Source organism: Eptesicus fuscus, chromosome 13, assembly GCF_027574615.1.
Source record: "Eptesicus fuscus isolate TK198812 chromosome 13, DD_ASM_mEF_20220401, whole genome shotgun sequence".
Taxonomy (NCBI): Eukaryota; Metazoa; Chordata; class Mammalia; order Chiroptera; family Vespertilionidae; genus Eptesicus; species Eptesicus fuscus.
The window spans coordinates 30,446,161-30,471,515 of NC_072485.1; the positions used below are offsets into that span (position 1 = coordinate 30,446,161).

Consider the following 25,355-nt stretch of genomic DNA (forward strand, 5'->3'; position numbering starts at 1 on the left):
ATTTAGCTAATGCTTAGAGCTGAATTTGAGCCTTTTGAGTTATGTATAGAACTATAAGTTGATTTTTATTCACTTTCCTAGTATAGCTTTCAATGATAAAGTCAATATATTTGTATCACATTGTAAAGATAACTTAAAGAATCTCTTTCAGACAATATTCATTTGTTTATCAAATACTTGTGTAGGGCCTACGATGTGCCAGGCACTGTTCTAAGTGTCTTGAAAAATGTGAACTCATTCAAATATAAAAGCTCTAAATTCACCACCAAAATAGCTTCAACATTGTGATTCTTAGACAAAAGAAAAAAATAGCTTTCTAAGTAGAGTTACACAAATTAAAAATAGAATTTGTCATCCTATTGTGACTTCCATACATATGTTTACTATATCAGAAAGAAACCGTATGCTACATTTTTATATTAAATTCTTAGAATATCCTAACTTGAATCATTCAAACTTGGCCTTGGGTATCTCTATTGAAAATTCTTTGAATTGACAGGTATCTAATATATGGAATCTAAAAAAACAAAATAAACAAACGAGCAGATTAGAAACAGACTCATAGATACAGAGAATATTTTGACAGTTGCCAGAGGGGAGGGGAAATGGGAGATTGGGTAAAAAAAGGTGAAGAGACTAAGAAGTACAAATTGATTGTTACAGAATAGTCACAGGAATGCAAAGTACTGCATAGGGAATATAGTGAATAATATTATAACAACTATGTATGGTGTCAGATGCATACTAGATTTGTTAGGGTAATTACTTCAAAAATTATATAAATGTCTATTCACTGGGTTGTATACTTGAAACTTACATCAACTATAATTGAAAAGTAAAAAATTATAAAAAAATAATTTCTATTTTCAAAGAGTAATTAGTTTTGAAATTGTAATGGTCTTTCAGGGTACTCTCCACACTCACTAAAAAACAAACAAATCTTCTCTTAGACACTCAACGTCCAGGACACATTTATGACTGAGTTGTGTACAAAGATCCTTGCTGTCTGATGAAATAGTTTTTTTTAGCCTGCAGCATGTTAAAAATATAAATATCTCAGGGAGATGAACCACTAAATTATAGATTGTGGGGTTCAAAACTGATGTGAAAAAATAAGTTAAAACCAATTCTCTTTGACAGCATGTTTTAATATAATTCAAATCCAGCTCCAGGTTCAAGAAAAACTAATCGTTTTTCAATTACTTTTTATTTTCTACTTGGTTCAACTCCTTGCTCTTTTTTCTATATAATTAATTTATGAAAACTGCATGCTGCTTACCGTATGGTCCTGTGCATGTGAAGTACGGTGCCTTTAACCTTTTTACAGAAACATCTCTGTTCACTGATGGAAGAAAAGTGTGTTTTCAACCCATGCCTGTGTTTGTCTGACAATTGTAAAGATAATTTTGAACAGAAATGCTGCTGTTTAGTTTCCACAGTGCCTTCACAGCCTGACAATCAGTTTTCCCACCCCGACAAACTCAAAAGGATGAGCAAGTCTGTTCCAGCATTTCTCCAAGATGAGGCAAGTTTATCTTTTGTACCTTCAGAAAAATGGAACCAAATAAGTGGGTTTGTTCTGCCAAGATTGGTGTGTGTGTATTCAGCCGTGGCAGGGACTGGAGGTCAGCAGGACTGACCCTTGCCTTTCATATCAATAGAGGTAGTGTTGTTGATCCTGGAACAAGGCAAGGCATGTCTCATTTGATTCAAACAGTAACTCCTTTTGGTAGTGAAGTCAAATTGCATAGATTTGGGAAAGTGACTTTTGTTTCAGAGTGGGTACAAAACAAGAAATCTAGGCAGAAATATGTTAGCATGGACTAACAACTCCTCTGTAGTTTAGAGTACAGTTGTTTTGTGAAAACTTAGTCTAGGTTGCATGACTCACTTGAAAACATTTGTTAAAATAATAAAGTAAAAATGACATAGTGAACTTTAAGGATATCTATACACATTATCTTATTAATCCTCCAACAACCCTAGAAGGTGGGCAATATCATTATCCCCAGATATTCAGATGGGGAAACAGACTAAGAGAGGTGAAGTAACCTCACTCAGCTAGAAAGGGGTTGAACCAGGGCTGGAGCCCAGATCTGACTCCCATGCTGTTAACTACTCACATGACTATTATCTGCTATTCATTGAGTACCTACTAAGTGCCAGGCATTTAATATTGATGCTATTACCTAACTCTCACTAACTAAATGTAGTACTATTTTCTCCATTTTATAAAAGAAGAGGGAGCCTCAGAGAGGTTAAGTAACTTTCTCAAAATCCAACAGCTACTGAAAAGTAGAACCGTAACTCGGGTCCTTTGACTTAATTAAGACTTCAAGTTCTTGTAGCCAGGTAATTCGGAGTCGGAGGTTTGGAGTCAGACATTCCCAGTCCTGGCTATGCTACTAATTTGCTGTGTGATTATGGACAAGTTCCTTAACTTCCCTGAGTCTAGCTTCTTAGTACCTCCCTCATTAAGTTGTGAGAAGTCAGTGATATAATGTGAGGAAAGCTCACAGCACAGTGCCTGACACATGGTGAGTACCCAATGCGTGTTATCTATTACTATCAGCAGTTTGGGTCTTATTTTTGATGGAGAAATATAAAGCTTCATCCAATTGCATTTTATTCATAGACGGAATGTGAGCAAAGCTCTGGACAACACATACTAGTACGTTACACCTCACCTCCCCCACTTTATGGGCACCAGTCTTGGGTCTTAGATGAGCTGTAACTGCAGTCAGTCAGTCCTTGAATATTTTTCAGAGCCCGCATTACACTTACTTTGGGAAGAATCACTCATTTTTTTTAACCTAACTTGTTGGCTGGAAGCCAACGGTAGACACCTCATGGAGTTCCTGGTCTTGATTGGTCATATGAGTTAATCATATAATAACTTGAGAGGCAAATAACACTAGTTCCTGGGGTTTTTTTTATTTATGTCCTTCCTTTAGTTTTAACCTGTTCCTCGGCTCCACACAAAAGAGTCCAAATCATTTGAGTGTGTGCATCAGGCATGCCAAGTTAAGCTGTATCATTTTACCTTTCAAAGGACATGGGGTTGGACGGAATGTTACAGGAGGTGGAGATGAAATCAGGCCTTGCTCCTTTGTCCACGGTCCCTTTGAGGCGCAGCATCAGTGATATGTGTTGAGTGCCAACTATGTGAAAATCCGTGGTCCAGGTCAACAAGACAGGGTCCCATCCTTCCAATAATTCACTAATGATCTGGTATACTAGATCAAATGTCGTACATGCTGTAATAGAGGGAAATGGATTGTAAGCATGTGGGGGGAGAGTGTGACAACAGAGACATTGAAAAGGTTTGGATTTTTGTTTGATCTTTGAGGGGTTTTTTTCTCATCCATATAAGTCATAAGTTTTGTTTTTATTTAACTCCTTTCTTCATCTGCACTATTTGACACATAATTGCATGGCCCTGGAATATGTCAGCATGAACTAACTACTCCATAAAGATGCTGCCCTAATCCCAGAAGCCACAGAACTGCCCCATAAACTCTCTAACCCCCAAAGGAGATCATTCTGAATCATGAATTTTTAAAAACTACCGTCTAATACACTTTAGACCTAAGTATAATAAAATTTATCATTGCCATTTTTCTTTCTTGACCCAAGTAAATATTTCCTGGGACATATATATATATATATAATAAGTATCTTGTTGTTATCCCCCCACACACACATTAAGTGTGTTATTCCCACACACACACATTAAATGTGTTTAAAAAATTTAATGTGGGTAGAATGTATAATTTAATATACTTCCCCAGAGCAGCAAAAAGATAAGCACAATATCACTATTGAAATACATGAGAGGTGATTTCAAATTTTTTAAATACTCACTTTTTGTTGAGGCAGAGAAGACTAGCATTTATTTGTCCTAGTTTAATTTGATTTTTAGGGAAGTTAAGTTTATGTTAATAATGAGAGGAATTAAGCATGACATTTTATGTCTTGACAGTAAAACTTAGAGCTTTTATTGTCTGGGTAAAGTTAATTTCTCATATATATATGTTCTTAAAGAAACATAAGTAGGTTATATTGAGAGAGCAGCAAGCAGCTCACAGTAGTACTGTCTTCTGATGCACCTCAGGACCCCTTGTAGGTGAAAAAAGAAAAATCACTGTTATTTTGGTAGCTAAGCACTGCTCTCCTCCTTAGGTGAGGTCCAAGGCAGCTCACCCACCCCACCCTGAGTCCCATTCCCTGGCAATTAGCACTAGTGTCCCTGGACCTTGAGAAATGTCATAGATCAATGCGATACCAAGGTATTATCTTTATCTAAACAGAGATTCTGATCTGGACTCGTTCTGAATTTAAACTGTGTATATATTATATGATGTTTTGTAGAGTGATGACAGAGAAACAGATACAGCATCAGAAAGCAGTTACCACCTCAGCAGACACAAGAAGAGCCCAAGCTCTCTAACCAATCTTAGCAGCTCCTCTGGCATGACGTCCTTGTCTTCTGTATGTAAACAAAGGCTCCGTGTTAATATCTCGCCGCTTCTGCAAACTCGCCCTGCCACGCTCCTGCTACTGTACAATGGCCTCCTGTTGTGTTTCCCAGATTCCAAGGGCATGAGCTTTTTCTCTTACCCACCATTAGCTGCTGGCTAGCTAAATTCTCCATTTGCTTTTTCTTTTCTTTTTTTTTTTAAGCATAAAGGTTCATATCCATTATAAATCAATATGGTTTTTTGAAGGTAAGGACTATAAAAATAAACCTAGATTACCAACAAAATGAACCACTGCATTTTTCTGTGCAAAATGGGTAACTATGATCAAGTCTGCTTGTATCAGATATGCTTTTGTATACCATGGGCAGACATAGAATTGCATCTCCCTTTTTTTAGCAAGCCTGTTGGGTAAAAGTACTGATTGATTCACATAAAAGAACGGGAGAGGTGGTTCTTTGCCTTATAAAAGGATTCTGAACAGGGTTTTCAAAGCAAAGCTCCCTAAGTGTGGTTGTTTCACAAAGAACTTCTTTCATAAAGTGAGGTAGTTCTGTGTGCATGTAGCATGTGTGTAGAAATATATATATGTAAATATATCTGCATACACTAAATCCAGATATTTCCCTGCTATACATATACATGCACATGCATATATCTTGCCAGCTATGCTAAATAAATAATAAACCTGTGCTTAAATACTTAATAGCCTCACATTTCTCAGATTGCTTTTTTAGAACCTATTTAAGTTGAATTTCTGCTGACAACAATCTAATGCATGGTCTTGGAAGGCTTTAAACTCCCTTCATCAATCATCCATTTTCTACCCTTCCTGACCTCTAAAAGCGTATGGCTCAGTAAGCATTTTCCTGGATTCAGCGGATGGGTAACATAGCAAAATTCCTTCTTAGTGCCTTGGAAATTTGATAGAGCAACGTGTCACTGTGATTTGTGTGCCTGGGGTTTCTCACATCCCCTTTCTTTAACATTTTAAATACTGAGCATGCCTAAAAATGGAACTCTGGAAACCCCTTACCCTAAAATCACCCTGCTGCGAAAGGAGCCAGCAGCATCTACGGAACTTTGCATTTCACTTCTCACCTATGTCTCGTAGAGGCAATTTTTTAAAAAAAAACACTAGTTGTGTCGTGTATATCAAGTCAGGTTATCTGTGTTGCTGTGTCTTTATGGCATATCAAATTAGCTGCTTTTATATGCAAACTCGCGAAATAATGGCAAGCAAGAATCATAGCCATGATCCCTGTGTTGAGTTCAAGCACGCGATAGAGACAAACCCTGCATGTTTCCAATGCCCTCAGGTGAGCGGCAGTGTGATGAGCGTTTACAGTGGAGACTTTGGCAATCTGGAGGTGAAGGGAAGCATCCAGTTCGCAGTTGAGTACGTGGACTCTTTGAAGGAGCTGCACGTCTTTGTGGCGCAGTGTAAAGACTTAGCCGCCGCAGACCTCAGAAAACAGCGTTCAGACCCGTAAGTACATTGGGCACCCCTGTTTTCTCCTAGTGAGTCTTGTAGAAGTCGGGAAGGACAGCACGGAATTGAAGGGAGGGGAGGTGTATGACTCTGTGAAAAGCAATGTTTGAAAGGAGAGGTGGTGGCAGGGGGAATGCTGTCTTATTTACTTTATATGTTCACGTGCCCAACTTATGAAATTGCAGAAATGTCGGAGAAGCCCAAAATGTTTCAGGTTGGAAGGAACTTTTGAGGTCATCTTGTCCAGGTCCTTCTTTTGACCGAGAAGGAAACAAGGGCAAGAGGAGATAAGCCGCCTAAGTAAATTCAGACAGTCGGGGGCAAAAGGGGGAATGAGGGCTTGAACCTTGGTCCCTTTCCACGGCACGCTCAAAACTGCCTCCAAAATTAGGGACATGTGGGGCGTACTTCCCAATGGTCAGTGGTGCAGCATCAGTTAAGGTTCTCAAATGAGGTAGTTTCCATATTTAAATTATATTCTGCAGAAGCACTGTAGGGGGGATTACCAATTCATCTTTGAGATCATAGATTTAATTGCATTTCAGTTTATTTGCAAAAGTGGAATGGTATTCCCCACTCATCCCTATGCAGAAGTCTGATTCTTAATTATTTTGCTAGCGTAAGCCCAATCCTTTTTCCTTTTATTACAAAAACAACTGAACCCAATATCCTTTTTTTTTACATTGAATATGGCTTGAATAGGTGCATGCTAAGATTAATTTTATTTCAAAAAAAAAAACAGTCACAAAAACTTTTTTAAATAATTCCACAATGCCCTAGACCTGTGGTCGGCAAACTGCGGCTCGCGAGCCACATGCGGCTCTTTGGCCCCTTGAGTGCGGCTCTTCCACAAAATACCACGGCCTGGGCCAGTCTATTTTGAAGAAGTGGCGTTAGAAGAAGTTTAAGTTTAAAAAATTTGGCTCTCAAAAGAAATTTCAATCATTGTACTGTTGATATTTGGCTCTGTTGACTAATAAGTTTGCCGACCACTGCCCTAGACAGTTTGGCTCAGTGGATAGAGCATCGGCCTGTGGACCGAAAGGGTCCCGGGTTTGATTTGGGTCAAGGGCACGTACCTTGGTTGCAGGCTCCTCCCCGGCCTGTGCCCTGGCCGGGCTCGTACAGGAGGCAACCAACCAGTCCATGTGTTTCTTTCACATTGATGTTTCTCTCTGTCTTTCCCTCTCTCTTCTACGCTCCCTAAAAACAGTGGAAAAATATCCTTGGGCGAAGATTAACAAAATAATAATAATTCTGCAAGCACCAAAGCCTTTCTTAGTAGAAAGGAAGCCAGTGGAATTGAGCACTGTTAGCGGTCTGTAGTATTCCCCTCCCCACTCTGACGTCAGGCCAAAGGAAAGGAATTCATGACCAATTCCACTGAAATAGCTTTAAACTTTTAGTATGAAAGGTGTTGGTGGAACATTTATTGTGTATTGCTTTTCTCATTATGAAAGACTTATTTCTGTCAATTTCCAATGCATTTTTAAAAGCAGAGGTGGAAATATCACTTTTAATTTTCTCTGACCTTCTTGTCTGTTCATTTCTCCTTTTAGATATGTAAAGACTTACCTGTTACCAGACAAGGGCAAAATGGGCAAGAAGAAAACATTTGTCGTGAAGAAAACTTTGAATCCTGTGTATAACGAGATACTGCGGGTATCTATGAACTCTAGATTGGGAAAATCCTAAATGGTGACCTATGTGTTTATCTAGCCATATCTTCTTACGTAGTATCTCTACAGATGAAGTCAGTTGCCCAGAGAGGACAAGGAAAGGATCAACATTTTCTGAGAAACCGCTTTGTATGAGATGATATGCCATGAATGTTGTACGCATTATCTCATTCACTCCCTACGTACCCTGCTAGGCGGGTATTATTATCTGTATCTCATAAGATGCGGCAAATGAAGCTTAGAGAAATAAAGTAACTTGCTCAAGGATACGCAACTGATGAAGTTGAGCATTGCAACCAAAATGATCTAAAAAGCATAATTCTGATCGTGGTATTTCTCTGCTTAAGAGCTTTTAGGATTCCCTTTACCCTTAGGGTCAACTCCATCCTTACCCTGCACACCAGTCCCTTCACAACCTGAGCTCCCGCCTCATCTTTTCACAGTCAAAGTCTTTGTTCAGGATACCCTGATCCCTTTCTGTTCTTTGGAAGAACTACATTTTCTCACACTGCTGGGACTCTGTGTTTGCTTAGGCTGGAATATTCTTCCCCACATTCTATCCCTAACTACCTCCCACAGCCTTAAATGCCCCTTCCTATGAGCGGCTGTCTTTACCCTTCAATCCCCGCTGCTGCCTGCTGCCTGCTGCCTTGTTTTCTTGTTTTACAGTAGGCTATATTAACTCTCAGCACTTTACTGGTTTGTCTGCTTTCCCAGTAAATTGTAAGTTCCCCGAGGGCAGGGACCAAATCTTTGTTGTTTATAAACTATGTGCCCTTGGGTAAATGACTTAGCCTGCCTGCACTTCACACCTGCAAAAGGGAGGTAATATAGTACCTACCTACTTACCTACCATAGTAGTTGTGAATGTTAAAAGAGTTTATATACATGAAGAGATGAGTATACATTAAACAATAAATGTTGACTCCTAGTACAGTGTCTGAAAAAGGTACTCAAATGTTTATTGGAAGGATAGATGGATGGGCATATGAATGGAAAGTATACCTGGCTCAAATACCATATCCACGCCCCCCACCCCCCCACCTTGCAAACTGCATCATGCTACCTTAGTCATGAGTAATAGAAAATGTAAAACTACAAATAGAAGTACCCTCCTTCTGAAAATTCTGTCCAACTATTTGGTTATCCTCTGAGAAAAGTAGAGTTAAATTAATTCTCAGTCATCCATGGGTGAGTTTTCTGTAGCAAGTTTTTAATTACAGTTTGACTGTGATATACCTCAGTCCCCTAGCTATTTCTAGGTCAGCTACTTCAGCCCTATACTCAGGAAAAGCCAGATAATTTAAATAGTAAACTCAGAGAATAACAAGCGTGCTACAACCAAAATGGGCATTCAAGTAGTACATCATAAAGCCAAATAGAGATTATTTTTAGATTAGAAGTACTATTATCCCTTCCATGATTACATATAATCAAGGATTGACTGTCATTTTAGATGAAACAGCTTTAGGATGCCAAATATTTTTCTCTGGACCATATGAAGCAGGAAAAAACAAGCCTGTCTTTCCTTGAGAAACTCCTTATCTTTGTAGGATATCAAGTGGGGGATGCTGTGCGTATAGAGAGAGAGGTGGGTTATGGGAACTCTCTACTTTTCACTCAGTTTTGCTGAGAATCTAAAACTGCTCTGAAAAATAAAGTATTTTTAAAATATACCTTGTCCTTAGGTAGAACACAGACCATCGATTAAACTTCATTTTTAGAATAAGTTTGATTTATGTTATACCTAGTTAGAAATAAAAACATCCAGTAAAAAAATTGAATAATTGGCTTTTGTTTCTAAGGAGCTATTACCAGCTATGATATTTGAGCCATGGTTTGATTTTTCCAAAGAGGCAAAGAAAATCAACTTTTGTGAAAGATGGATTTTAGCTCTTTGAAACAAGACACTTAGAATAAGATGACTTTGCAATATTCTTAAGACTTGAAACCTAACAGATGAGAAAATCTGATCTGCACAGGGGACTTTTCTCTTCATTTCTGTGTCATAACTTTGGCATAAAGTAATATCATTCACCCCTTTAATTTCCTTCTTTGAACTGCAGTATAAAATCGAAAAGCAAATCTTAAAGACACAGAAGCTGAACCTGTCTGTATGGCATCGGGATACATTTAAACGCAATAGTTTTCTTGGGGAAGTGGAACTTGATTTGGAAACTTGGGACTGGGACAGCAAACAGAATAAACAATTGAAGTGGTACCCTCTGAAGCGGAAGGTAAGTTCAGCGCTTTTTGATTGGTTGCTTGGTTGTTTTGAGGCCTGGTGTATAGGAGAAAGGTCCTATAAAGTTGAATTTTCATTCAGGATACTTATCCATCATTTGGGATCATTTTCTCTTTCCACTCTGCCTCATATGTCTCTCATTCTCTTTTCTATATTTTCTCCCCCACCCCCCCATGTATGCTTCAGGTTGGCTATTTCTTGCTAACCTATCTTATAGTTCAACTAGAGGCCCGGTGCATGAAATTTGTGCACTCGGATGGGGGAGGGGTGTCCCTCAGCTTGACCTGTGCCCTCTTGCAGTCAGGGAGCCCTCGGGGAATATCTGACTGACGGCTTAGGTCTGCTCCTCCTGGGGAGTGGGCCTAAGCCGTTAGTGAGACATCCTTAGCACTGCCGCGGAGGCGGGAGAGGCTCCCACCACCACCACCGCTGTGCTCGCCAGCCATGAGCCTGACTCTGGCTGAGCGGCGCTCCCCCTGTAGAAGTGTTTGGTCAATTTGCATATTAGCCTTTTATTATATAGGATAATTTTCTTATCTGCTATGTCTAATCTGTGATACCCATCTACAAATTCTCAGTTATAGTATTTTTCAGGCTTCTATTTTCATTTGATTCTTTTTTATAACTGCCTCTTCTCTGCTAAAATTTTCCATCTTATCATTATCTTTATAAATACATTAATCAGAGTTATGTGACATATGTATCTGAAAACTCCAATATCTTAAACATCTGTGAGTCTCTCTTATCGAAATTTTTATTTTATTTTGGTCACTTGGTCCTTTGTCCTTGTCTGCCTTTTCATTGGTTATTGCATGCTGGACATTGCATGAAAAGGATAACTCGGGAAGGCTTGCTTTTGCTTCTGACACACAGAGTGGGGACAGACCACCTTAATCTAATCTGGGAATGAACTGCCTAGAAGGTGGGATTTCAGTTTTCATGTAGTCTGATCTGGTTTTTGTTTGCACATATTCTTAGGCTGTGGCCCTTCGGGAGTTGCAACTGCAGGCCTAGGAAAGTAGATCTCAAATTTTAGTATCCAATTCACCTGAAGAACTTATTAAAACACAGATTTCTGGGCCCTATTCCCAAGATTTCTGATTCAGTAAGAGCTGTGCCCAGGAATATGCATTTCCAACAAGTTTCCAGGCGCTGATGATGATGCTGGCCTGGGGACCACACTTGGGAACCACTGGTCTAGAGTATTATCAGAGGCCATTCCTCCTTATCGGGCCATGGATTTCAATTTTTGTCTCCCCAGCCCTTTGAGACTCCCGAAAGCCCTTCTTAGCTTCTTAGTCTTTTTCTGCTAGGCTTTTTATTCTCTCATTTTGGCACTACGTACTTAAAAATCAGCTAAGGCCTCAAAGTGGAAAGTAGAGAAAAATGTCAGGCTCCAATATCTTATCCATTTGCATCCTATTTTAATAATTCTTTAGTACCTTCAAGTAGATTTTATAATTGATTTTTTTATTGTTCTCAGTATGAGGGTTAATGTAATCCCAACTAGACCATCATAGCTGGAATTGATACATATAAACAATTCATACAATCACTAGTTAGTATCCACATAAGAAAAGTTTCTTTTAAGAAATGCTTCCTAAAAAAAAAAAAAAGAAATGCTTCCTAAATATTGCATTAAAATCACATGAAGCACTTATTTCTAGCCCTACCCAAGACTTGCTGGATCTGAATTCCTCAGAAGATGTCAAAAGCATTCATTTTTAACTAATCTTATGTTTCTGATGAATAGCCATGTTTTGGAAATAAGGCTCCAAAGGACCAGATTTTGAAAGTAAAACCATTTCTCATGTACTTGAAAATAATAATATATATTTTAAAATTATTGTCCAGTCTTTGTTATTCTTACAGGCATCTACTCATTTGGTCTAAAATAGGTTAATGCAACTTTGAAAATGTAATATTTGGCTTTCTCCCCGCACCCACCTTCCCACACTCTTCTTATTCCTTCAGAGAAAGAGAATACAAACAAGTTGTTTTATGTGCTGGATGAATGATTAACAAAATCTATGTATTTTCATAAAAACCAAGGCATCCCACAACACTTCAGACATCTCCAAGAAAGCCATTCTGATTTCTCCACTATCTCTGAGACTAATGGCCTTAAAACGCATTCTGGGTACCCTACAGAGTTTTCCAAGATGCACAGTAGAACTCTCACAGATATAAAAACATAAGTCTAGCTCTGATGGGGAGGGAAATTTTAATCCAGGGCATTCAGGAGTGATATGTTTTTCCAGAAATGGGGAAGATAAGGTCCTGTAACAGAGTACCAACAAACAGTAAATAGTTTGTGTCTTACAACTGCTGACATTCCTTCTTTTTTCAGACAGCACCAGTTGCCCTTGAAGCAGAAAACAGAGGTAAAATGAAATTAGCTCTCCAGTACGTCCCAGAGCCAATTCCTGGTATGTAATGATTTTCTGTCCAGATTTATGCCCTTTCCTCATCCCCCACGCTCCCAGGGTTTCTTTGGGTTCTATGCTCTTTTCAAATGTGAAGCCCTAAATAGATTTATTAACTTAGTAATTGTATAGACCAAATAAGTCAACTCACAGTTGTAAACTAGAAAATTCTCATTTTTTATTGTGATAAAATCACATAAAATGTACCATCTGAACCATTTTTTACTGTGACATTAGTAGTGTTAAGTAGATTAATATTGTTGTGAAGCAAATCTCCAGAATGTTTTCATCTTGTATATATCTGAAACTCTATACCCACTGTCAACTGTTGGTCTTTGAGCCACTTCAACGCCACAGGAATCCCCAATTTGGGGTGCAGTAAACAAGGAAACTTTATTCACTACAAAACAGAGTCAATTGTGATACAGCATGGCAGCATAGCAGTAGAAAAACTCTGGGGCCTCCCGTGTTTGAGCTAAGCCAAGGAGACATAGTCTTCATTCTTTGGTGGAAGGAGAAAGTGTGCTCCCTGAGCCAGAGGGAAGCAGGCTTAGATGGACAGAAGTCCCCATCCCTGTTCCCTGATTGGTCTGTCCTCATGCAAATGGGGACTCCAAATCCTCATAGTTTGATTGGTCCAAAGGCACTGTCCTGATTGGTTGGAATAGAGCCACTCCAATGGACTGGAATTGCACAGCTGTGGTTGGATGGGGGGAAACCCTTTACCTATTGGTTGAAATAAGATTCCAGGAAATCTTTTTAAGGGCTGTCTCAGATGGCAGGCAGGCAATTTAGTGCAGAGGCAGGTGGTTTAGCACAGAGGCTTCTCCACGAAGTGCAGTTTGTGTGAGAGGCCCTTTGGCTAGGCTCTGTTTTTTTTTTTTTTTTAATTTCTTTATTGATTAAGGTGTCACATATTTGTCCTCATCCCCCCATTCCCATCTAGGCTCTGTTTTTTTATTTGAGCCCAAATTGCCACCAGAAGCCCTTTTTAGTAGGTGTCTATTTTTTTCTTCTCAGGGTTCACCTTATTGAAGTACAAAACCTTATCCCCTCTTCCCCCCTCCCCCATCCTGGTAACCACCATTCTACTTTCTGTTTCTCTCTTTTTTTTTTTCCAGTCTTTATTTTAACTTGCTCCTCACTCTCCCAAAAGTTTGTATCTGCACAATGTGTATGACCTTTTCTGTATTCAGAATTTGGACCTATTGACAGTGTTGTGATAAGAATGGAACCTGAATGTGTTCTTTTTTCACAAGTGGGAATTGGAAAAATTCATATGAACCCCAAAGAAATTAGAGCTCACTGGTCTTCCATTCTCAAGGTGTCATCAGGAGAGGAAGCTTTTTCCTGAATTACTCATTGTAATCTTTCCTGAAGATTCCTAATACTTGATGTTAGGGCCTCAAGTCTGCAGCCCCTTGAAGAAGCAAGAGACAGGCAGGGAATGAATGCCAGCCCCCCTTGCATTTCTCAAGCAAGTTCCCCTAGTTATTCTCCTTAAAAATCTGTATGAATACTATGGCTGAAATGGGGATTGCACATACAAACGCTTTCAGTAACCAGGCAATGAAGCTAGTGGGATGAAAGACATAATGGATGGTGAGGGCAGTGACTGAGCTAGAGAAAGGCATTCTAATTCAGTTAAATAAAAAAGAAAAAAGAATTGGAGGGAAAGCAAACATATCTTTAGGTCAAATGGCTGCCAAACCACCATCTTGTTCCTTCTGGATCTTTCTAAAAGGCAGATTCTTTCATATATAATTTGTATCCTATCATTTATGGTCAACATGCATAGAAATTGTACCAATCTCATTTCCCATTTTCTCCACTACCATTTCTTGGTGGTGGGAGCTGGGGGACTGTGTGTTGTGATGGGCTCCACCTTCCCTGAGTTTTTACTATGTAGTCTGTCTTCTCTGTGTTGGCTAACCTTCTCTTCAACCTATCCAAGTCTTAGATGAAGTCCTATCTCCCCCATATAGCCTTTCCTGACTATATTCCCCCCTCACTGATCACATTATCTCTTAGAACATTACAGTAATAACTTGGCATTTCATTCCTTAGTACATTTTTATAGTTTTTATTGAGTTAGTCTTTCTTGTATTCCTTGTATATGCAATGCCATTCATTATAATAGGGCTGACCACATAATAGATGCCTGGTTGATTGACTGATTGAGTTAAGTCATCCAGAAAAATGTGATAGCATTCCTCTGACCAGGTGCACCCAACCTAGACAACTTCAGATTAAACCAACTTCTCAGTAATCCCCTGTCCATAATATTCACTTTTATGTGTATCTATATAATAGTCTTATAAAATGTTTAACTTTTTTTAAATATATATTTTTATTGATTTCAGAGAGGAAGGGAGAGGGAGAGATAGAAACATCAATGATGAGAGAGAATCATTGATTGGCTGCCTCCTGCACACCCCCTACTGGGGATCGAGCCCACAACCCGGGCCTGTGCCCTTTACCGGAATCAAACCTGAGACCCTTCAGTCCGCAGGCCGACACTCTATCCACTGAGCCAAACCAGCTAGGGCAAATGTTTAACTTTTTACACTCTACTTTTAACAAAAAGAATGACTCTCTCTTAGCTAGTACCTGTTCTGGTTGCTTTACAGTAATATGTTTAATATGTCGACACCAATTGACATTGGTATCAGTGTTTGAAAGGTGTGTGCATTTTACTGAGATATTTTGAATATAAGTATAAATGATGACTCACATGCTTGATATCTATAACTGATCCTGTGGAGCCAGCAAAACCCAACAAGAATGATGTAATACTCTGTACTTGAAATAAATATAAATTATTTTCATAGACCTGTCTGAGGTCAGTACAGCCAGACTATAAAATATATAATTAAGAATGTATAGCCCTGGCTGGTTTGGCTCAGTAGATAGAGCTTCCGCCTGTGGACTGAAGGGTTTCGGGTTCGATTCTGGTCAAGGGCACATGCCCAGGTTGCAGGCTCGATCCTCAGTAGGGGGTGTGCAGGAGGCAGCCGATCAGTGATTCTCTCTCATCATTGATGTTTCTATCTTTCTCTTCCTCTCCTTTCCTCTCTGAAATCCATAAAAATATATTTTTAAAAAGGAATGTATAGATTTAAACTATTAGGATCATATCATCAAATACTAGCTAGCATTATTTTTTATTTTTATTAATTTTTTACTTATGTATTATTGACAGTATTACAGAGGTGTCCCCCATTTTTCCCTTCCTCGACCCCCTTCACCCAGCCCCTATGCCACTCCAGGCCTTCCCCACACTATTGTCTGTGTCCATGGGTTATGCATATATGTTCTTTAGTTAACTCTTCCCATCCCCTCCACCTCCTTCCCCTCTGAGATCTGTCATTCTGTTCCATGCATCCGTGTGTCTGGACCTATTTTGTCTGTCAGTTTATTTTGTTCATCAGATTCCACATATAAGTGAGATCATGTGATATTGGTCTTTCTCTGGATCATTTCACTTAGCATAATCATCCAGGCTGTCGCAGAGGGTCAGAGCACCTTCTTTTTTAGCTGAATAGTATTCCATTGTATAAATGTACCTCAACTTTTTTTAGCCACTCATCTACTGATGGGCACTTGGGCTGTTTCCAGATCTTAGCTATCGTAAATAACGCTGCTATGAACATAGGAATGCATATATTCTTTCTGATTTCCTAAGAATCCAGCAACACCAATCAGAAAGAATATATGCACCCCTATGTCCATAGCAGCATTATTTACAATAGCTAAGATGTGTGCTAGCCCATTTTTAGATTGGCATTTTTAGATGCAGTATTGCCAAGAGAGGGATTGCACTAACATTTTATTTTCTCTCTTTTTTCTAATATAGGTAAAAAGCTTTCTACAACTGGAGAAGTACACATCTGGGTGAAGGAATGCCTTGATCTACCCATGCTAAGGGGCAGCCATCTGAATTCTTTTGTAAAATGGTAACAGCATTGATAAGTCTGCCTTCGCAGTTCTACAGTAGCCTGGCCTTTGCTGGTTGATTTTAGTTCTCTATATCTGTGATGCTGAAACTCATCATCCATAGTTTAAATGAAATAACTTGAGACAGTGACTCCATGAACTAGGGGAAATCTGTGACATGGACCACCACCCCCCCCCCAAGGCTACATATAGTTTTAAAATCAGAAAGATAAGAGGACATATGTAAAAATGAAACCAGAGACCACATACTCAGATATGTACTGTCTTCTAGGAGGCCCATCTACTGGTGAGAACAATATTCAGTACTAAAGACTTCATGCAATTTCTAACAGTGGGATGTCACACCCCTTGGCTCCTTAGAGAAGTACCTATGCTGTGACCCATTTTCAAAAGGCCTTTGGTATCAGGCTGCAAATATCTGGAAAAGTATTCGCTAAGCAGAGCTGTACTAATAGCTCATAAGAATTTAAGACAATTTTGGTTCTTAAGTGGCAAACCTCTTTCTCTGTTACACATATAAGTGCCTGGTATCTAAATCGTAGCTAAACAGATATTAATGTGCCATCCTAACTCCCTCTCACTAATTTTATATAGATTCTACGAGAAGTCCAGTTGTAGCTATTTAATTTTATATGACATTATTTGTGATTTTCCCTCGAGATGTTCTTTTTAAAATTAAATTTATTGGGGTAACAATTAATAACATTATATAAGTTTCAGGTGTACAGTTCTATAATACATCATCTGTATAATGCATTGCAAGCTTCCCACCCAAAGTCTATTCTCCTTCTGTCACCATATATTTGACCCCCTTTACCCTCTTCATCCTCCCTCCCCACCCGCCTTCCCCTCTGATAACAACCATACTATTGCCTGTGACTATGATTTTGTTTTGCTTGTTTGTATGTTGCTTTCTGTTTTATATCCCATATATGGGTGAAATTGTATGGTTCTTGTTCTTTCCCATCTGAATTATTTTTTTAATATTTGTATTGATTTCAGAGATGAAGGGGGAGAGAGAGATAGAAATATCAATAAGAAAGAATCATTGATTGGCTGCCTCCTGCATGTCCCACACTGGGGATTGAGGCCACAACTTGGGCATGTGCTCTGACTGGGAATCAAACCAAGACCTCTTGGTTCATAGGTCAGTGCTCAACCATTGAGCCATGCCAGCCAGACCCACCTGACTTATTTTACTTAGTATGATACACTCAAGGTCCATCCATGTTGTCGCAAATGGCAATACTTCGTCTTTTTTTTCTTTTTTTATGGCTGAGTTGTATTTCATTGTATAAATGTACCACATCTTCTTTACCCAATCATCCATCAAAGGACACAGATTGTTTTCGTGTCTTGGTTATTGTGGACAATGCTGCAATGAACATAGGGGTATGACACCATACACAAAAATTAACTCAAAATGGGTTAAAGTCCTGAATATGAGACTAAAATAATAAAACACATCAAAGAAAACATTGGTACTAAACTCATGGACCTTGGTCTCAGAGGGGATTTTGTGAACTTGACCCCAAAGGCAAGGGAAGTAAAAGCAAAAGTAAGTGAATGGGACTACATCAAACCGAAAAGCTTCTACACAGCAAAAGAAACCGTCAACAAAACAAAAAGGCAACACCTTCTTCATAGATGTCAGCTGGTAAAATTTTTCAGCTCTACTCAGTCTCCTATTTTGAGACTAGTCTCAGACCTTGTTGCCTTTACCGGGGGCATGATAGATTAACCCTTTGCACTCGCTTGCTTTTTTCTCGATTCCTTTATTCTACTCGGGATTTAATTTTTTAAATACCCCAGATTTTACAAAGCGCGGCAGTAGAATAAAAAACTGGAGTTTCTTTTCATACAAACTTATTTATTTGGATTTTTTATATTTCAAATTATTGATACATTCAATAACCGTCACACTCGACATCCGAGTGCAAACGGTTAAAAGTTAATTCATCTGTTACCACAAATTAAATGTAAATGATTGCAAATATATAGTTTATTTCCAAAATCAAATCTAACAAATGGGGCAGGTTTCTCTTCTTTTCCAATTCTGTACACGACTAATTCCTGAGGCTATCATAGATAATCAGGAATAGACTGTGCTTCCAAATTTAAAGGAATCCTCAATTGCTACATAGTAAGCACTTACTAAATGAGGAACTGAGCTAAGTCGTTTGCTTAATATGTAATTTTAATACTAACCTTATGAAGTAGGCATTACCACTCCCATTTTACAGATGAGGAAGCAAGTGTCTGCAAGGTTAACTAACTTTCCCTGCAATACACAGCCAATGAGTGGCAGAGCCAGGGTTCAAGGCAAGTCTTGTCCGCTCTGCACTCTCCCCTTTCCTTCCTTCCACCAGTAGCTAGCTACGCTGAAGTGCATGGAAAGCACAACTGTCCACTATCTCATTAAAACGCTCTCACAATCACGTTTCCGTTGGTAGCATCATCCTGCCAGATACAAGTCGGAAAAGTCGCCAGAGGACAAGAGCCGTGGGGAAGACCACCAACCCTGTCTTCAACCACACCATGGTGTACGATGGGTTCAGGCCTGAAGATCTGACGGAAGCCTGCGTAGAGCTTACCGTCTGGGACCATTACAAATTAACCAACCAGTTTTTGGGAGGCCTTCGGATCGGCTTTGGAACCGGTAATATTTGTTACATTTTTAATCTGTGAGCCAAATTCTTCTGGAGACGCTAGAGGTTTATTGCTTTGCTCCTTCCTAATGCAAACAGATATTTCTGTTAAGTGTAATGCAATGAGTGAGTGAAGGAGTGCCAGCTGTGTGCTGAGGGCTTTGGGATATGAAGATTAACAGGGTGCAGTATCTCACCACACGGAGCTTACCTTATTGTGGGGGGAACAGAAGAGCTCTCGTCACTACTCTTTCCTGAAAAAACACATGGCCCTTCCGAGCTAAAAGTGTGCTTTGAGTAATAATAGTAACTAACATTTATGGAGCGCTGGTCACTGTGCTGAGTGCTTTATTTACATTATTTCACTTCATCCTAACAGCAACTTGATGAGTAGTTACTAATGTTATCTCCAGAACAGCTGGCGTTCCAAGAAATTAAGTAACAGAGTGAGTAAGTGGCGGAGCCGAGATTCAAATTGAGTCTGCTCAACACTAAAACTGTAGTCACGCTTCCTCAGAGATTACCTACTGTCACTTCTAACCCAGGGTGGGAATCCTTCCTACCACTCCCCCACGCCTGTGACAGTTGTCATCTAGCTTTTAGATGACTGAGAAGAGAAACCATTACTCTGGGAATAGAGTACTCATCTCAGATGGTTCAACAGTTCTTTCTTATCGTGAGTCCCAGATCTGCCCTCCTAGTGACGTTAAAACTCTTCCTAGCTGACTTCCATTGGTGCTTATAAGTAAAGAATGACTGCCCGGCTGGTGTGGTTCAGTGGTTGAGTATCAACCCATGAACAAGGAGGTCTTGGTTCAATCCCCCCACCCCCCAATCAGGGCACATGGCCGGGTTGTGGGCCTGATTCCCAGTGAGGGGTGGGCAGGAGGAAGCCAATCAATGATTTTCTCTCATCATTGATGTTTCTATCTCTGTCTACCTCACCCTTCCTCTGTGAAATCAATAAAAAATATATTTTTAAAAAAGAATAACAAGGTCCCTCCCACTCCCCAATGCGCTATTCCTCTTTTAATGCAAAGCTTTTTTTCAGGTAAAAGTTATGATACTGAAGTGGACTGGATGGACTCCACTTCAGAGGAAGTTGCTCTCTGGGAAAAGATGGTAAATTCCCCCAACACTTGGATTGAAGCAACCCTGCCTCTCAGAATGCTGTTGATCGCCAAGATTTCCAAATGAGCCCAAAGTCCATTGGCTCCTCCACCGAAAACTACTAACACAGGTGGAATCGGATCTTGAAAATCTGACCGCGTGGACAGAGATCCGCACCTCCTATCTGTCGGCACTCATTTTAAAGTCAACCTGCATGTGCCTCTTTGGTTACAGGCCCACGATATTTAAATAATAACAAAATGTGTAACATACTTGTGACTCCAACGTTAAAGAAGATATTGGAGAAAGCTAGGAAAATCCACCTGTTGCTTCAAAGAAAAAGCTGCCCCCCCAAAAAAAAAAAAATTAAATCTGGGGTGTTAACAGGAAAAGTTTTCTAGTTTTCCATCCTGTGCTTCACACCAGTCTTGTGCTACGGTTAGCAAAGCCTGCCTCTTGACCATTGAAATTCCTTACAGCAACTGCAGATACGTAGGTTGTGGAAAACAGTGACAGAGATATCCCTATCGGGGGGTGGGGAGGAGACAGAATATCAGTGATGATAAAGAATTTGACCATAAGAAAACTATTTACTCTGTAATCTCTATAAAATATGGAATTCCACATTAGGGCGAGACTGAGTTTACTGCATGTACTTTCTGTCTTGAGAAGCTGCTTTCCCTTTTCCCAGTGTTAAAACAGTCTCGAATGTACTTTGGTGCCACCCACTGGCCATAAGTGGAATTCAGTTTTTGGCTTAATTTTCTCCTAAGCTAGGTCTCAAGCCTGTATTTTGTAATAGAATATATATAAAACAAAAACCTTGCATATATAAGATTCTTGTTTTTCTTACAACTCTACTATATGAAAGCAGCATGAGAGTGGTCACAGACATGCTTTGCAACAAAGTTTTAATTAGAATGTAAATTGTGAAATTATACTGTATTTCCTATATATGTATAATTTTCATAAAAGTATTTTGTAAAAATCCTTAAAATAAATTATTATGACTTAAATGTATTGTAAAATTAATCTGACTTCTTATTTTAAATGAAATACTTTATGTTAGGGATCCTAAAATCTAAATTCCCTAGCAAGGCTAAAGAAATTCTGCTAGGCTAATATTTCTCCAGTATTTATTGCAACACTGGACATTATTTCCTCTAAGTGGGCAGTTTTGGCTATTTTATTAGAGGCTTTATTTATTTATTTATTTATTTAATATATTTTATTGATTTTTTACAGAGAGGGAGGGAGAGGGATGGAGAGTCAGAAACATCGATGAGAGAGAAACATTGATCAGCTGCCTCCTGCACACTCCCCACTGGGGACGTGCCCACAACCAAGGTATATGCCCTTGATCAGAATCAAACCTGGGACCCCTCAGTCCGCAGGCTCTATCCACTGAGGCAAACTGGTTAGGCCAAGGACTTACTTGTTTTTTTTTTAATTTAATTTTATTGTTTAAAGTATAGTACATATGTCTCTTTTTTCTTTCCCCATTGACCTTCCCCCGGCCTCTCCTACCCCCTGGCACATGCCCTCACCCCCCTGCCCCAGTGTCTTGCGTCCATTGGTTATGCTCCCAAGGCCTTACTTTTTAAAAGTAATTGAAAAGCTTTGAAGAAAACACATTCTTATCTAATTTTTAAAATATATTTTTATTGATTTCATAGAGGAAGAGGGAGAGAGGGATCATTTTAGTCGGCTGCCTCCTGCATGCCCCCTACAGGGGACCAAGCCCACAACCCTGGGCATGTGCCCCGACCAGGAATCTAACTGGTGATCTCTTGGTTCACAGGTTGATGCTTAACCACTGAACCACACTGGCCAGGCAGTTAACATCCATTCAACGCACATTTATCTGAGTTTTCTCAGTGTGCCAGGCACTGGTTTAGTCATCAAGGATAAAACAGACACAGTCCCTGCTCTTAATGATTTCAGCATTTAATAGGGGGAGGCAAGCAGGTGAACAGTGAATGCAATAAGGTTTTGACATGTTCCATTAGCAGTGCAAATAGGCTACCGTGGGTGCGTTGAAAGAGGTGCGTGGTCAATTTCTCATGTTGGGGCCAGGAAAGGCTTCACAGGGGAGATGATTCTGAACTAAAAAATACTGGGCGAAATACTAGAGCAACACGGGACAAGATGGGAAAAGGCATTCGAGGCAAAGAGAACACCTACAGACAGAGCCAGGGAGCTGGCTGGTTAGGGGACCTTCCGTAGTTGGTTAGGGCTAGGGAGTAAAATGCCAGGCAAGTTCAGAGGAAGGAGAGGCTGGATAGACCTCAGAGGTCAATTTTTTAAATTATACACCTCATAGGTCACAATTTTTTTTAAATATATTTTATTGATTTCAGAGAAGAAGGAAGAGGGGGAGAGAGATAGAAATATAAATGATGAGAGACATAACATAAATCATTGATCGGCTGCCTCCTGCATGCCCCTTACTGGGGATTGAGCCCGCAACCCAGGCAAGTGCCCTTGACTAGAATCAAACCCGGGACCCTTCAGTCTGCAGGCTGACCCTCTATCCACTGAGCCAAACCAGCTAGGGCCCAATTTTTTAAATTATATACAACTGTTCAACAAAGTCAAAGCAAGCTTTTCCTTACTCGTCTTTTACACAATGTTTAAGCTGAGAAAGTCCTTCCTGGCCCAGAACTTTTATGGTTTCCTTTATTTTTTCTAGTTTCCACTTCTAATACTTTTATTCTTTTTTTTTAAATTGATTTCAGAGCAGAATGGAGAGAGACATAGAAACATCAATGATGAGAGAGAATCATTGATCCGTTTCCTCCTCCACGCCCCACAATGGGGATCAAGCCTGCAACCTGGGCATGTCACCTGCCGGGGGAGTTGAATCGTGACCTCCTGGTTCATAGGTTGATGCTCAACCACTGAGCCATACCGGTCAGGCTTTATTTTATTCTTGACAGTTAACTACTTAATTCATCTGAAATGGACGTTCTATGACGGTAATCTTCATTTGGTTCTTTGTCTTCTGTTGGGCTGTTTGCCATCTCTGTGTCATTCATTAAGCTTCTTGCTGTAACCTTACTTTGCTAGCGAGTAAAAACAGGGAGTGCTGAATATCCAATTTAACAAAAAAAAACAAACAAAAAAAAAAAGAGTATTTATTTCACTGGGGTTTGCTCTTTTGCTGAACTGTGCCGAGCACTACAGATGCAAACTCAAGGCACTTAGGGTCCCGGCTCTCGGCGTACCACTGCTGCTTTGTATTTATAGACAAAAAATGGCTCCGTTTTCAAAGGAGCCAGCTGTGTTCCCAAAGACAGTAGTAACCTGTCCTCATGACAATTGGGGTGGGGAGAGGAGGGAGGAGCAGTCGCTGCCAGCTCGCTTTGTTTACTTCAACCAGAGGAGGTGCAGTCAGGTTTCTGGCCCTGGTGCTGGATGCAAACCCGCAGGGTTGGCATCTCTCCCCTGTGCAGCGGAGGCCAGACCCGGGGCTGTGAGCCGAGAGCTGTGATTGGTTAGAAAGGCAAGCATAGCCCCGCCAGATTGGTCCCCTGTTACGTCACCGCATTCTGAGGACCTGCCCACCAATCGCAGGGCTCCATACTGGGGGAACCTGCTGCTGGACAGTGCCCGGAGCCCCTGGCAACGCGGTGGCTTTAGAAAGCTGAGGGGGAGAGAGTGTGGAGTCAGCCCGCGGTGGAGGGAGCACCTGTGCCTGAGAATGAGAAGGCTCTCGAGATGGATGGACACCCCACCCTCTGAAGAACCCTTAGAGACGCCAAGCAAAACCCTGGAAAACCAGGAAGAGGAGATGGGGTTTAAGGAAATGGATGGCCTGAGGGAGGCCTTGGCCAACCTCCGGGGTCTGTCCGAGGAGGAGAAGAGCGAGAAGGCGATGCTTCGCTCCCGCATCCACGAGCAGTCCCAGCTCATCTGCATCCTGAAGCGGAGGTCCGACGAGGCCCTGGAGCGCTGCCAGATCCTGGAGCTGCTCAACACGGAGCTGGAGGAGAAGGGGGTGCTGGAGGCCGAGAAGCTGCAGGCCAAGAGCGAGCATGCCCGGAAGCTGGAGGATCGCTTCATGACCCTGGCAGCCAACCACGAGGAGATGATCCGCTTCAAGGACCAGTACAAGAGCGAGAACGCCAAGCTGCGAGAGGAGAATGAGAGGCTGAGGCTGGAGAACGACAACCTCTTCAGCCAGGCTCTGAAGGACCAGGAGGCCCAAGTCCTGCAGCTCACCGCCGGGAGCGAGGCCCTGGCCAAGGAGCTGGAGGCTCTGAAACAGAGGTGTGCCCAGGATGCCTGCCGGGCACAGGCCCGAGAGGAGGAGCTGCTGGAGCTGCAGAGCCAGCAGGCAAGCGCCCACACCAAGGAGACAGAGCAGCTGCGCAGCCAGCTGCAGAGCCTCAAGCAGCAGCACCAGCAGGCCGTGGAGCAGATGGCCAAGGCCGAGCAGGCGCACAGCGGCCTGAGCCAGGAGCTGCAGGCCAGGCTGCAGATGGTCACGCGGGAGAAGGAGGAGCTGCTCCAGCTCTCCATGGACAGGGGCAAAGTGCTTCAGAGCAAGCAAGCGGAGATCCGCCAGCTGGAGGAGAAGTTGGAGGCAGCGGAGGTGGCCAGGCGACAAGCGCTGGAGCGGTTCGAGCTAGAGGCCGTGGCTGTGGACAGTAACTTGAGAGTCCGGGAACTCCAGCGCAGGATAGATGGGATCCAGAAGGCCTACGAGGAGCTCAGGCTGCAGTCCGAAGCCTTCAAAAAGCACAGCCTGGATCTTTTAAGCAAGGAGAAAGAACTCAATGCCAAACTCCGCCATCTCTTTCCATAAGGAAGCGTCCGCTTCCTCTCGCCTCCAATTTAGAATTCAAATATGTGCGCCTTGGCAAGAGTCAAGATGTTTTTCAATTTGTTATATTTTTAAGCACAAAAGGCAACTCAAAAGAAAAGCTACTTTACTATGATACTGTTAACTTTGTAAGACTAACACTGATTTTCATTCCTGCCACTTAGAATACACGATTTGCCAGATTTTGTCTTACTCCTTTAAAATCTTCCTAAGTTTGCTATTAGTATCTCTAGCTCTCCCATAATATATATATTCTCAACCTTAGATATCTTCATATAGCCAAAGATTTTAAATTAGCAGCTCCTATAGATTTAAGTGAATTTATAATGGGCAATCAGATGTGCTGGTTGTGAAAAGAATTAGTATAATTAGCCCTTGTAGATAATAGGTTTGCAGATTAGGTGTGCAGACTCCCATAGTTGAGACTGTAAGCTATAACAGCTAATAGCTTATGAAGAGCATGGACAACTTGCAGAAAAAAAGTGTCTGATT

At 40.8% G+C, this 25,355-nt stretch overlaps 2 protein-coding genes across 9 annotated transcripts in view; both read left to right on the forward strand.

Annotated features, from left to right (window-relative positions):
• Nucleotides 1–21,055, forward strand: part of SYTL2 (synaptotagmin like 2) — a 65,504-nt gene extending 44,449 nt beyond the window's left edge. For all 8 annotated transcript variants that reach the window (XM_028128502.2, XM_028128503.2, XM_008153633.3 and 5 more), the window contains 9 exons: nucleotides 1,431–1,525; nucleotides 4,372–4,491; nucleotides 5,798–5,967; nucleotides 7,530–7,632; nucleotides 9,716–9,886; nucleotides 12,245–12,323; nucleotides 16,177–16,276; nucleotides 18,731–18,936; nucleotides 19,977–21,055. In XM_028128502.2, coding sequence (XP_027984303.2) covers nucleotides 1,431–1,525; nucleotides 4,372–4,491; nucleotides 5,798–5,967; nucleotides 7,530–7,632; nucleotides 9,716–9,886; nucleotides 12,245–12,323; nucleotides 16,177–16,276; nucleotides 18,731–18,936; nucleotides 19,977–20,122 — 1,190 coding nt within the window. In that variant the 3' untranslated portion in view covers nucleotides 20,123–21,055. The remainder of the gene's footprint in view (nucleotides 1–1,430; nucleotides 1,526–4,371; nucleotides 4,492–5,797; nucleotides 5,968–7,529; nucleotides 7,633–9,715; nucleotides 9,887–12,244; nucleotides 12,324–16,176; nucleotides 16,277–18,730; nucleotides 18,937–19,976) is intronic.
• A 2,586-nt stretch (nucleotides 21,056–23,641) lies between these two features.
• CCDC89 (coiled-coil domain containing 89) lies at nucleotides 23,642–25,045 on the forward strand. The gene has a single exon (XM_008153639.3). It carries the CDS (start codon nucleotides 23,739–23,741, stop codon nucleotides 24,843–24,845), a length of 1,107 nt encoding a protein of 368 aa, XP_008151861.3. The 5' UTR covers nucleotides 23,642–23,738; the 3' UTR covers nucleotides 24,846–25,045.
• Nucleotides 25,046–25,355: the final 310 nt, after the last annotated feature.